The sequence below is a fragment of the Danio rerio genome, chromosome 17 (assembly GCF_052040795.2).
Source record: "Danio rerio strain M-AB ecotype USA chromosome 17, GRCz13ab, whole genome shotgun sequence".
Lineage (NCBI taxonomy): Eukaryota > Metazoa > Chordata > Actinopteri > Cypriniformes > Danionidae > Danio > Danio rerio.
The window spans coordinates 3,227,866-3,242,657 of NC_141037.1; the positions used below are offsets into that span (position 1 = coordinate 3,227,866).

The window sequence follows — 14,792 nt, forward strand, 5'->3', positions numbered from 1 at the left end:
ACACACACACACACAGCCGATAGCAGTGCTCTCAAGCTCAAAATAGCCCTGGATATCCAGCAAAAGAAGATGTGCATGTCAGAGACAGTGTTTCTCTGTGCTGACACTGGATTGTGTTGGTAATGCAATAATGACTGGAGTATAAGCTGAGCGGATGTTTAGCTAGAAAATAAGCTTTCATAATATGGTATTTTATTATTATAGTTATTATTAGTGTAGTATTTCACATTTCACTTACAGATGCTCTTGTTGTTGTTGCTGCTGCATGGTTTTGTTAAATCCGTGACATGATTTATTCAGATGTCACCATTTGTTTTTGTCTATGTAATGCAATAAAGCAAAAACATTCATCCATTCAATTTCCTTCGGCTTAGTTCCTTTATTTATCGGGGGACACCACAGCGGAATGAACCGCCAACTTATCAAGAATATGTTTTACTCAGTAGATGCCCTTCCAGCTGGAACCCAGTACTGGGAAACACTCATACACACACACACACACTACGGCCAATTTAGTTCATCAATTCCCCTATAGCATATGTGTTTGGACTGTCAACACGCTAACACTGGGAGAACATGCAAACTCCACATGGAAAAACCAACTAACCCAGCCGCGACTTGAACCATTGAACCAGCGGATGGCCTTCTAGCTGCAACCCACATTCACACACACACTACGGACAATTTAGCCAACCCAATTCACCTGTACCGCATATCTTTGGACTGCGGAGGAAACCGGAGCACCCGGAGGAAACCCACGCGAATGCAGGGAGAACATGCAAACTCCACACAGAAACACCAACTGAGCCGAGGCTCGAACCAGCGACCTTCTTGCTGTGAGGTGACAGCACTACCTACTGCGCCACTGCCTCACCCGTTATTAAAATATGAGATTCATAATTAGGCTTAATCAAATTTCGCACAAATTGAACACATTAATAAAATAAAAATGTAATTTAGAGCTTTTTTTTTTTGCATAAAAATCTGAAAAAAACTAATTAAAAGTTTGATTTAGAAACTTTAAAATGATTAATAAATAATTAATTGAACGCGGCACGGTGGCTCAGTGGTTAGTACTGTGGCCTCACAGCAAGCAGGTCGCTGGTTCGAGTCTCGGCTCTGTCAGTTGGCATTTCTGTGTGGAGTTTGCATGTTCTCCCACGTGTTGGTGCGAGTTTGCTCCGGTTGCTCCGGTTTCCCCCACAGTCCAAACACATGCGCTATAGGGGAATTGATGAACTAACTTGAACAGCGTATGAGTGTGTAAACGAGTGTGTATGGGTGATTTCCAGTACTGGGTTGTGGCTGGAAGGGTATCAGCTGTGTAAAACATATGTTGGAATAGTTGGCGGTTCATTCCGCTGTGGCAACCCCTGATAAATAAGAGACTAAGCCGAAAGAAAATGAATGAATGAATAATTAGTTGCTTCACTGATTTCTTAGCTGTTCTATAGTTATAATATTCGTATCGTGTTATGCCGGTTCACACCGGGACACTTTTTGCTCGCATTTTCTGATGATGTTTAACGCCTTGTGACTAATTAAAGGGCAGCAATGTGATCGTGCATACCAACGAGCAAAATACCAGACGTAAAAGCGTCATTTTTAAAGAAACGCCTCATGCTCAGCACTTTTATTCACGTGCACGGAGCTGCTGAAGTGACAGTAAACAGCACTTGGAGGCGCTTAAGCTACTTGAACCCTCCATGCTTGTTTAAATCGCCAGTAACTTCAACAACAAGCGTGTCAACTGGTAACATCTAGATTGAATACGCGCCAGCCAGAAGAGCTATATGCACATCAAAATAGCAGCATTTTTATGACACTGTATAACAATAATTAACATTTTTTACGTTACTGTGACTGTTGGGTTTAGTACGGTGGACGGGAAGTGCAAAACAACATTACAAATGAAACACTTTTACAAAGCTCGAGACAAATTTACATTTAGAAAAACATTTTTACCTATCATCAGACACAATTACATAGCAAAAACAACTTTACCAAGGACGAAACTAATTTACAATTTAGAAAAAAATGAACAAGACGCAAAACACTTTAACAAGTCCCGAAACAAATGTACAATTACAGATTCCTTACGGAAAGAGAAAGGACCACACACCAGAAGTGACATGAAAAAAGAGGTCTGATGGATTTAGAGGGTTTTGCATCTGAACTCTCATATTTATACATTTGAAGTCTTAATTACTAGTCCCCCTGAATTATTTTTCCTCCCAATTTCTGTTTAACAGAGAGAAGATTATTTCAACACATTTCTAAACATAGAAGTGTTAATAACTCATCTCTAATAACTGATTTATTTTATTTTTGCCATGATGACAGTAAATATTATTAGACTAGATATTCTTCAAGACACTTCTATACAGCTTAAAGTGACTTTTAAAGGCTTAACTAGGCTAATTAGGGTAACTAGGCAGGTTAGGGTAATTAGGCAAGTTATTGTATAATAATGGTTTGTTCTGTAGACTATCAAAAATATAGCTTACAGGGGCTAATAATTTTGACCTTAAAATGGTGTTTAAAAGATTAAAAACTGCTTTTATTCCAGCCGAAATGAAACAAGTAAGACTTTCTCCAGAAGAAAAAATATTATCAGACATACTGTGAACATTTCCTTGCTCTGTTAAATATTATTTGGAAAAAAAAGAAATCAAAGGGGGGATAATAATTCTGACTTCAACTGTATATAAAACTTAAATAAAGTAATAATAAAAAAAGAAAAGTGTTTTATTAATTTATTAAGTGCATTTTTAATGCAATTAGAAAGATTTTTTTCAATGTATTTCTAAGTGAAGTTTATTCATAAACTAATTTTGAGAGGATAACGTGGTTATGATTCATCACGGCCGGTACCGTATTTGCTAATCACTAATCTTCCAATCACATGAGACCTAAGCTACTATAAATAACCTCAGTTTTCAGTTCACTTTATCTTTGTTTTGTGAGAAACCCCCCTCCTCCCCTATTCTCCTCCTTTACCTCTGATTGGGCGGCACGGCGGCCCAGCGATTATCACTGCGAGGCCCACAGCAAGAACACTGCCGGCCCTGGTCCCTTAGGTGTTTCTGTGAGGAGTTTGTATGTTCTCCCCGTGGGTTTTCCCCTGGTTCTCCGGTTTCCTCCCACCATCCAAAGACATTCAACACGTATAACAATCAAGCATTTGTCTAACCTCTGTGTTTCCCTTAGCTACCGCAGTCGGGGAGTTCTGAGATCCACCGATCTCAGGCTCCCCTCTTGCTCTGCCAACGGGAGGAAGCCCCAGGCTCGAGGATCCCTTGAGCTCGGGGCTCTCTCCCAGGACAGCATGCCAAACAAGCGTTTATAAATTATCAGCTAAGTGTGAACTCTTGAAACATTATAGTTTTAATAACTAATTTCTGATAACGGATTTGTTTTCTCTTAATGACAGCACATAATGTTTGACTATATATTCATCAAGACACTAGTATTCAGCTTAAAGTGACATTTAAAGGCTTAACTAGGTTAATTAGGGTAAAGCTAGGGTAATTAGGCAAGTTGTCAGAGAGACAAACTCCGTGATTCCCTCCTCTGACCAGCAGAGGGCACCCTCACCTCATTATTAACTCTTTCATTGTTCCCTCTCCACTACATTTCCCATCTACGATATCACTCCGCCATCTATTTAAGCAGACTGGTTTGTCTCACTCTTTGCGAAGTCTTAGCTGCGTCCCAAATCGCATACTTATGCACTATTATACACCACTGTGTAGTATAAGTAGTGTAAGTAGTGTGTTCACACTGAAAACTCTAATAAGTGCACTTTAATTACCCGGATGATCTCTCATTCAGCCGGTAAAATGAAGTGTGTAATGACGGACACATTACACACTCAATGACCGCAAGTTTGCTCACGTAGCGGAAGGGGCGGAGCTATCAGGCGCACATGTTGAAAAACTTTATTTTGGATTGTGAAAGCAAAATTCTCCAATGAGAGTGATTATAGCGCCTCCTGATGGTGAATGCGGTTATACTCACGGCAGGTATTATTTGATAGTTTGGTCATTCATTCTCTAATTTGGCGACCGTCAAACGTCATCAGGGAAACGGTTTAAATGTCCGCCTGGTAAAATAACATTAGTGCTCCATTTGGGACGACACTACATACACATACTATGCTGCTTAGTTTGTAAGTGCATAAGTACATAGTGCATGAGTGCATAGTGTATAGTGTGCCATTTGAGACGCAGCTAACGACTGCAGCTTTGCTCACGTCGAGGAAGGGGCGGAGCTATCAGGCGCACATGTTGGATAACTTTATTTATTTTGATTGGTGAAAGCAAAGTTCTCCAATGAGAGTGATTATAGCGCCTCCCGATGGTGAATGCGGTTATACTCACAGCAGGTACTATTTGATAGTTTGGTCATTAATTTCTCTAATTTGGCGACCGTCAAACGTCATCAGGGAAACGGTTTAAATGTCCGCTTGGTAAAATAACATTAGTGCTCCATTTGGGACGACACTACAGTCATATACTATGCTGTTGAGTGTGTAAGTACATAGTGCATGAGTTTATAGTGTATAGTGTGCCATTTGAGACGCAGCTCTTGTTTGCATCTCGTTAACATTTCTGAGCGTTTATATCCTGTTTGGATTTTCCTGTTGTGACCCTGCCTTCCTACCGTTTACCATTGTTTGCTGCCAGCCCTGACCATTTGCCTGTTGATGACCATGCTTCTGTTCACAAAATAAAGCTTGCAAGATGGATCCCAATCCTTGTGACTAATCATTTCACAAGTCATTGTACAACAGTGGTTTGTTCTGGAGACAATCCAAAACTAAAATTGCTTTAGGGGGCTGATAATATTGACCTTAAAAGGCTTAAAAAATTAAAAACTGCTTTTATTCTAGCCGAAATTAAACAAATAAGACGTTCTGCAGAAGAAAAAAATATTATAGGAAATACTGTGAAAATTTCCTGAATCTGTTAAACATCATTTGGGAAATGTTTGATAAAGAAGAGTATGATTGTGACTTCAGCTGTAATGCATATACTACAATGTTGTGCATATGTGTGTGTTTCGCAGGTCTCGGCTGTAACATCTGACAATGTTTCGGAAAAAGAAGAAGAAGAGGCCTGAGATTTCAGCACCGAAGAACTTTGAGCATCGAGTTCATACGTCATTTGATGCAAAGCGTGGAGTTTTCGTCGGCCTTCCAACACAATGGCAGAGTTTAATAGAAAACCTGCGGAGACCCAAACCCATGGTGGATCCTTCCAGAATAACACCGGTGGAGCTCAAACCAAAGAAGGTCAGAATCACAACAAGCCTTTCCCTTTTTAAAGGGGACCTATTATGATCCTTTTTACTAGATGTAAAATGCGTCTCTGATGTCCCTAGAGCAGTGGTTCTCAAACTTTTTTCGCCAAGTACCACCTCAGAAAAAAATAGTCTCTCCAAGTACCACCATAACGACCAGTATTAAAATACAGTAGTGTAGTAGGCCTAATTAAGCAGCTAAAGCTCTGGACAATTTAGAAATGAGGCAGATTAATTTCTATTATTATGAATATTTATTATTGTTAGCAACTTTAAACATAATAAATAGCTTGAACATTAACACTGCCCTGTGCTTACAGGTAAAAAAAATCTTTAAATTAAAATGTGCTTCTAAAAGTTAATTACAAATGGTCTTAAAAAGAAAAAAGAAAATTGCTGTACTGAAATGTAAAGTATAAACATATAGCAGCCTCGGACCTCATAAATATAGGCTATTTGTGATCTTATTCATATATAAAATGTTTTTGAAAAGTTTTGTAATAGATGTTGCACATATTTTTAAGGTATTTGTTTGTATTTGAAATCTAAACATTAACTTTAAATGTATGATTTGGATTTACATATTTAATTTAGAAATCAGATCTGCTTACTGCAAGTTATAGGCTTTGTGTGTCACAAAAGCAGGTGATTAAACTATACCTGTCAACATTGGGACATAAAAATACAGGATAAGCCCCCAACAACTGTTACAAATATGGGGAGGAGACTAGCTTTAAATGATGGAATACAAAACAAACATTAGAAAATTTAAAATAAAATTAAAAGTTTAGCCTATTAAAATCAATTTACTGATCACATTGGTGTTATTGTATGTGTCAGAGTTAAAAGTGTGTTCATTTTTTTTACTTGAATTATTCAGCAATTCTTCTGCGTACCACTAGAAGGAAGCCTGTGTACCACTAGTGGTACACGTACCACAGTTTGAGAACCACTGCCCTAGAGTGTGTGTGTGTGAAGTTTCAGCTTAAAATACTATACAGATAATGCGTTCTAAGGCCTCGTCTACATTAGTGCGTTTTAGTTTTAAACGGCGTTTTAGATCAAAAACGATCCACGTCCACACTAGTGTTTCACCTGGCATCTCTGAACATATCTCCGTCCACACTACGCCACCAAAAACGCATATCAAGTGACCATTCACACACTCTGGGCATGCGTGTTCTAGTATAAACAGGAAGCCTGCGTCTCGCTCGACATTTGGTTATTGTTAGTCAACAAACGCCGGTTGAACAATGAATGCAATGGCAAAGAAAGCAAGAGAGGTATTTTTGTGGACAGATGACGAGGTCGAGTTACTAATCGTAACAAATGAATAACTGCACAATGGTGCCTAAAACAGACAATAGTGCAAACAACGCTCCCATTTCTGTGCCCTTGTTGTTGTTTACAGTACTTTCTTCCGGTAGCGTTAAAGCCATGTGTTATAGTCATGTGATAGGGGCTTGACGAATAAGGGAAGAATACGCAATGACACAAAAGCCCCAATCAGGTAGCGAATCTCAGCAGCCCCGCCTTCGTTTTCAGATGTCTTCATTTTTCCCCATCCACATTGAGACGAAGCAGCAGCGTTTCAGAATGAAAACGGCTAATCCAGCATTTCCGAAACGCTCCATTTTCGGGGCTCGAAAACTCCGGCGTAGTGTGGACTTATGGCGTAACCGTAGCAAAACTTATGCGTTTTTAAACTAAAACGCTTTAGTGAAAAGTGGCCTAACTCTCTGAAACTGACCCTTTTAGGCTTTGATCCTAATTGTTTGGTGTTTTGGTGACTGTCGCTTTAAATTCAAATGAGATTGTGCTCTTTTTCAGGAGGGCGGAGCTACAAATGCCTGTGTTTCAGTATAGTGGCAGATGTAAAACAGGACTAGTGTTGTCAGTTTGAGTCAGGTCTGCATGCTGTCATGTTGTGTTTACACCAGATACAGATGAAGCAGAAAGTGTGAGTGATTTGCATGTTAAGTCAATGCAAAGACGCGAATAGACATCAAGCGGCGTGATACAAGTAAACAATGCAGCCCGAATGACGGGATTCGCGCAAATGAAGTGCAAATTGTGCAGTAAAATCGCTCATGTTGGAAAATCTAAACTTCAGCAGATATTTGTGCCACATTAACCAATCTGGAGCTTGCTCTAGTATGGGAGTGATTATGACGTAGCTCCTGTTGTTGGCGTCTCGAGAGGAAAATCTGGACAACAGCTCATCAAAATGGGCTCGGCTCAGTCTGAAGCACCGCTGAAATCCTCCATCATCTAGAAATGTATTCTCTAGGAGCTGATGAACTTACAGAGCTGCTGCACCATGCTGAACACATCTATAGTGTTTTTCAGCCTTCCTAAAGCACATAAACACAGCTACTCTCTCAAAAAAATCCATGTTGAAATCATGTCGCGTTTTCAGTGTCGGGCTAGTAGCTCGCATCGCGTCACGCAAACCCTGCCCCAGAACTTCCCCCGAATCAAACGTCACACAACCAGCCCACTACAGCAGGAATCAGGCAGATAAAGCACACCATCGCATCATCACGAAACTATTAAAATAAAGACAACCGAAACAAACAAATAACACGTTACTGTACAGCATAACATGATATGTCTATATGCACAGGCCTGTGTGTTTCCATTCATCATATTTGTTTACTCGCTGACTGACTATTGGCATGGTGCATCGTGTGGTCTCGTCACTAACGGAGGGACCCAGCGCATTGAGCGCACCATCCATAATATAAAACCACAGAAATTATCCGCTAATAACTCGGTATGAAATGTATTTTATAACATCCTCATTTAGACAAACGCAGTCAAACATTCAGCCCAAATGCTCCGGAGAGACCTGAAACATATACATTTTCCCATATAGGCTAGATGACACTTAGACAATATATGACAATAGGTGATTTCCCTTTATTTAAGGATGTTGCATATTATTCGGTTATCCTAAGTAAAGAAAACAGCAAGTTTTTCTGCACATAAGAGCAAGTAATAAAATATAGCCTATATTTCGTTGCGCTCAGCAGCTAAGCTCTATATTTAAAATGTCATTTTTACATCTGACCACGTCATATAAAAACATAAACACTTGTTTGAGGACACAGAACACATTTTGTGTTTGCAGTTTTCCCCGATGTGTTTGTAAAGCGGCGCTGCGCAAGACTGGGAGACAGAAGAGAAGGTTTCTGCTTTTACTTATCCAAAAAATGCTCTCTTTGCACGGTTTGATTAATATCTGTCACCGACTCGGTCCCAGTCATTCCCCTCGCTGGCCAGCAGAGGCCGCCATCTCCGGACTTCTAGCATTACATCATCCACATACGCTGATTGTGCATACACCTGTTCTGAATCAAGCTAACGACCCACGTACCCTTTATAAGCCAGTTCCAAACACTCAGTCAGTGCGAAGTCTTGTTTAGCCCCGGCCAGCATTTCTGAGCGTTATTCCCTGCGTGATTCTTCGTGCATTACTCCAGCCTGTTTCTGACTCTGCTTCGCCTTCTGCCTGCCCACGACCCACGCCTGATTTACGGACTCTGATACTCTCTGCCTGCCCACGACCCACGCTTGATACACGGACTCTGATACTCGATGCCAGCCCACGACCCACGCCTGATACACGGACTCTGATACTCGCAGCCTGCCCTCGACCAATGCCTGGTAAACCCCTCTGTGTCCGTTCATCGCCAGTCTTGATACTTCACAGACTTCTGTAGATGTGTGTTTGCACTTTAGTGCATATTGTGTGTTTGAGTGGAAGCTTGACTAATAAATACTGCATAATGGATCCCTCCGTGTCAGTCTCCTCGTTACAATATCATCGTATCCAAAAACTTTATAAATAATATTTTAAACCTCCGCTGGTGTTTATTGTTTTTAGAAAATATCTTAAACCTTTTTTCCAGAGAGGCATTTGTAAAATGAAAGTTGTATAATGCTTTAAAACGGTTTAATTTATGTATTGTGTATATACCTACTTTGTTATAGCTTTTGTTTGTTTTATATTGGCTTATTTATTTAATGCGATTTTTATTTTATTTTTTTTATTTATATTTATATATATATATATATATATATATATATATATATATATATATATATATATATATATATATATATATATATATATATATATATATATATATATATATATATATATATATATATATATATATATATATATATATATATATTTATATATATATATATATATTTATTTATTTATATATATTTATATATATATATATATATATATATATATATATATATATATATATATATATATATATATATATATATATATCCGATATTTGTAATTCTTTAAATGATTTTAATATATAGGTTCGGCTATTTTATTGAGATATGACACTATTGTTTTGAGCCTACAAAAGTGGACATGCCATCTGTAAAGTTTTATGTCTTTCTGGTGTGTTTATATTTTGTATTATCTCCAAAATAAAAAAAAAAAAGAAAGAAGCCGCTCACGGCATCAACAGAGCTGAAGCAAGCGCTCTTTCACCTGGTCTCACATACAGGCATGAAACGTGCACGTACATACATGTGTCACGCACAAACACACCTTTTAAACTTGACAAACTCTTGACAACCTTTACTGGCGGCTGTCTTTCATATGGTGTAAAGGTTATTGAAACATCAAGGAGGATGCAGCAAAGAAAAGTCACTTATAAATTAAAACTTTATTATTTTATGCAAGCCTTACATTTAAAAGGAAAACATAAGGGCGATCATAAGCAAAAAGACCCCAGCCTATAAAGCTAGATGTTTTCTTTCCCTTATTTATTTGTTTGCCTCGTACTCTTGTGCGATCGGAAAACTAGTGTAATGAAGGCATGCCATCGTTACCAGACTCGGGCAAAGTCCGCCTCTCCTTTTTCTCCGCCCAAAGCCCCAGCTGGCCTTTTTTGGCCCCAGGTATTCAGCGGGCCAAAAAACGCCAGCCCCTGGCCCCGAGAAAGCCCCACTTTGGCCCGATCAGGCCCCGGAAGTGACAGTGGAAACGTGACTGGCCTTGGCTCGCTTCACGCATCTGTCAGTCTATATCGCTCCTGTCGCTTTTTCATTTGTGCTTCATCTAAAACTCCACATCTATAATCCTCTTAGTCTATGCTGACATTATCTTCAGCAGCTCAAACACTCTAATGGCTAATGGACAGACGGCTGCTTCTCACTCAGGGCTGCTGTTTATGCTAATGAGACAGAGATGGGCGCTAGTGGGCGGGGCTTTCCCCTTTTGATGACACGTACAAATGGAGAATGTCAATCAAAGTGTTTCTGCAGACTGTCAAGTCTGACTATAGAAAATAGAATTAATTGATGTTGACCATGAGAGACTGGAGATATTCACACACTGCTGACACACAACTGTGTTTAAACCTCTTATAAAAGTGATTTTAGCTAATTAATAGGTCTCCTTTAAATCCCTCAGGATGAGTCTTGAACTTAAGCATAAATCTCAGTGCAGGGTTTTTCAGAGAGTGTCTGTGTTTCCCCTGAGGGATGAAGCCGGTGCTCAGAAACGCATGTTTTCTCCTCTGTCACATCCGCTTCTTATCTATCATGAGCCTCGGTGAATGGCCTGCTGTGAACACCGATTCAGAGCGCACAATCCTCCGGGAGCGGAGATTTATTACCTCACGCTGGCAATTAATAATGATGCATGCGGCGGCCACCGAGAAAACTGCAGGCCCAAGCAGAAGAGCTCCACGTCTGAACAGATGCTCTCATTGAGAACAGACCGCACTGCTCAGTTTACCGCCGCATGCTTAAATCAAATACGTTTTGACACAACACATGTTTAATGCATCAGATTTTTTACTCCGCTGATAAAATATGATGCATGAATAATTTTAGTTAATGTTGTTTTTTTAAAGGGCCATGAAACCCCCTTGTTTCAGCAGGGTGTTTTCACACCTCTACTTTGGAAAAAGTCAGGAAAGTGGGCGTGTCCGGCTCTGTTTAGGGGGGAGTGTAGGAGGAGGGAAAGAGGGAAGGTCTGTAAAAATTTGCATAAAAATGGGAGTGTCGGTTTGGAACCGTGCTGATTTTCACAGAGACAAAACAATCACCCTGACGCCTGTTTCACACCGCAAGCGTCAGCAGCGCGTGCGCAGCGGGCATAGAGAGCAGAAGCAGCACGCAGGCTATTCTAGCTAGTTACCTATGGTTCTCTCTAATATACAAATACACTTTTTGAACTTTTCATCTGAAGACCCGCGGCAACTTCCTCCTATGCTGTTTCTTTAACCTGCAAATCTTTATTTTACAAATTTTATAGATCAAATAGTACTGTATGCTTCTCAAGAAGTGTCTACATTAAGAAGATATCATGTCATTTGTTTTTTGATTGTCAGGTTGTTGTAGGCCTAGTTATAATAATATTTATACAATATAGTTATAATGATATTTATACATGATCAAACTAGTGTTACTTTCTCAGCTTCAGTGATGTCCTGCAGCAGAATAACAGCTCGTAATTTATGCTTGTGCAGAGGATGAGACGGACAAAAGTAATTAATGCATGCCCTTCTTTTACTTATTTTCGTGTTGTCACAGTGCAAACAGCTCCCGGTAGGAATAACTCGAGTGAACATAAAACAAAGCCGATCAAAACTTTCTTCCTCTGCTTGAGCTGCAGAGCACACAGCGAGCTCACATAATCCAGCATGCATGCCGAACTACACTACCCACAATACACTTCGCTTTGTACTACAACTCCTCTACATATTCTGTCTCCTCTCTCCTGAAACACTAGCGTGCAACTTTAGCAAAACTGATACTAAAATTGTTTTACATTTGGCTTTGTAGTTCATGCCTAAATAAATGTATGTTGTTGTTTTTAATCGTTTAAGTTCATTTGATTGACTATATATAAATCAGTTGACATTATTAACGCATTTATTGGGTAAAATTGCTACTTTTTATAGTCATTCATTGTTTTTTGGTCTTTATCAATGCACTGTCACTTTAATTGAGCGTGAGCAGCGCATCAAAAATAGACCCAGCGCCGAAATATCGCTGCACTGTTTCTTCAGCGGCGCTCATGCCTCGTGCTGCGTGCGGTATGAAAGCTCTAAACCAGGGGTCTCAAACTCAATTTAGCTGGGGGCCGAAGGAGGCAAAGTCTGGGTGAGGCTGGGCCGCATAAGGGATTTAACAAAAAAAAAAGTCCTCAAATGTCATTATTAACAGTTTTAATTATTTCTTCTGAACATGAAGTGTCCTGAACATTAATAGAACATTGAGTGAAGATTATGAACAGTTCTTCTGAACATGGCATCTTTTGCCTACTTCTTGCTGCCAGAGACTTGACAGCGCTTGGTGCAGATCTGCAGAGTGGATGCGCGCGTACTGAAGAGCAGTGTTATCGCGCGCGTACTGATCAGCTGTGTTATCGCGCGCGTACTGATCAGCTGTGTTGTCGCGCGCGTACTCAAGTGCGGTGTTGTCGCGTGCCTACTGAAGGGCGGTGTTATCACGCGCGTACTGATCAGCTGTGTTGTCGCGCGCGTACTCAAGAGCGGTGTTGTCGCGCACTTACTGAAGGGCGGTGTTATCACGCGCTTACTGATCAGCTGTGTTGTCGCGCGCGTACTCAAGAGCGGTGTTGTCGCGCGCCTACTGAAGAGCGGTGTTATCGCGCGCGTACTGATCAGCTGTGTTGTCGTGCGCGTACTCAAGAGCGGTGTTGTCGCGCGGCTACTGAAGAGCGGTGTTATCGCGCGCGTACTGATCAGCTGTGTTGTCGCGCGCGTACTCAAGAGCGGTGTTGTCGCGCGCCTACTGAAGGGCGGTGTTATCGCGCGCGTACTGATCAGCTGTGTTGTCGCGCGCGTACTCAAGAGCGGTGTTGTCGCGCGCGTACTCAAGAGCGGTGTTATCACGCGCGTACTGATCAGCTGTGTTGTCGCGCGCGTACTGATCAGCTGTGTTGTCAAGCGCGTACTGATCAGCTGTGTTGTCGCGCGCGTACTCAAGAGCGGTGTTGTCGCGCGCGTACTGATCAGCTGTGTTGTCGCGCGCGTACTGATCAGCTGTGTTGTCGCGCGCGTACTCAAGAGCGGTGTTGACGCGCGCCTACTGAAGGGCGGGACCGAAGGTGTGCCGCGTCGCGGGGGCACTTTTGATCATTTTGGAAGGGCACTTTCTATCCAAGACTAAAAAGGGCATGTGCACTGCCTCACCTAAAAAAAAGGCGTATATATGTATAAATAAAACACCCCCACCCCACTCCAGTCACATCAGTCTGTACCAGTCTGTATCTACCTATAATATATATAAGATGCAGGCTGTAGCTAGGTAGGTGGTAGGCTGCAGATAGGTAGCTAAGTGGCAAGCAGGGGCGGGAACAGCTTACCTTGGTTCTGGCCGGCACGAGTTCCCTCCTAACACTTCCCGCCCGTCACAGCGTCTAACAAAGGGGCGGGGTGCGTGGTGACGTCACCGGCATCCCCGCCCCTTTGTTTACACGGTGGGCGGGGAATGTCAGTGACCGCTGTGTACGGATAGAATCAGCGGAGCGGGGAGCGCTCTCTCTTCCCGCTCCGCTGATTCTGTCAGTGTACAGCGGTCGGCGCGGGCCACAAAATATTGCACTGAGGGCCGCAAATAGCCCGCGGGCCGCGAGTTTGAGACCACAGCTCTAAACTGTTAACATGGATGCCGAAAAAACACACGCTGCTCACGCCCTGCTCACGCTTGCGGTGTGAAACAGCCGTGACGCAGAGGAAAAAGACTCTCTCTCATTAGCATAAACAGCAGCCCTGAGTGAGAAGCAGCCGTCTGTCCGTTAACCGTTAGAGTGTTTGAGCTGCTGAAGATAATGTCAGCATAGACTAAGGCCCTGTTTACACTGCCAGTTAAATATGACTCATATGTTTCTGCTCATATGTGGCAAAGATCGGTACATTCTATGACCATTTAAACACGAAAAAAACGCATGCATTCGGATATTCAGAAATGGGTTTCAGGCCTCCTTCATATGTGGAAATAAATCAGATATAAATCAGATATGTGACAACGCGACATTGATTTATCGGATTTATTGAGGCTTTCCGTTCTGTACGTCATTAAACTTGCGACAATGTGGTGCTTCTCTACAGTTTAAGGACGTAGAAGGAAGAGCGTGTGTGTTCATGTTAAAATTTCAGATCCACTGCTCCTCAATAAAGCCTGCCACAATTGGGCGAACTTTGCATATTTCGCAGAGCTAAAAGCAAGACAATTTCTTCCATCGTGGCTGGTGTGGCGCAGATGCTAGAACCCACCTTTGCACATGTGCGACGTTGTAAATTGCATGTCTAGTGTAAACACATCAGATAAGGGTCACAGTTAAAGAATGTGTAAACAGACAGGCAAACAAATCAGATATAAGCAACAAATCAGAGTTAGGCATCAAGACCCGACAGTGTAAACGGGGCCTAAGAGGATTATAGATGTGGAGTTTTAGATGAAGCACAAAT

At 41.3% G+C, this 14,792-nt stretch overlaps 1 protein-coding gene across 3 annotated transcripts in view; it reads left to right on the forward strand.

The window, feature by feature from the left end:
- Nucleotides 1–14,792, forward strand: part of pak6 (p21 (RAC1) activated kinase 6) — a 94,740-nt gene that overhangs the window by 41,040 nt on the left and 38,908 nt on the right. For all 3 annotated transcript variants that reach the window (XR_015512892.1, XR_015512893.1, XM_087289994.1), the window contains exon 2: nt 5,071–5,296. Coding sequence is in view for 1 of the 3 variants with exons in the window: in XM_087289994.1 (XP_087146120.1) it covers nt 5,093–5,296 (204 nt within the window). In the remaining 2 variants the exon portion in view is untranslated. The remainder of the gene's footprint in view (nt 1–5,070; nt 5,297–14,792) is intronic.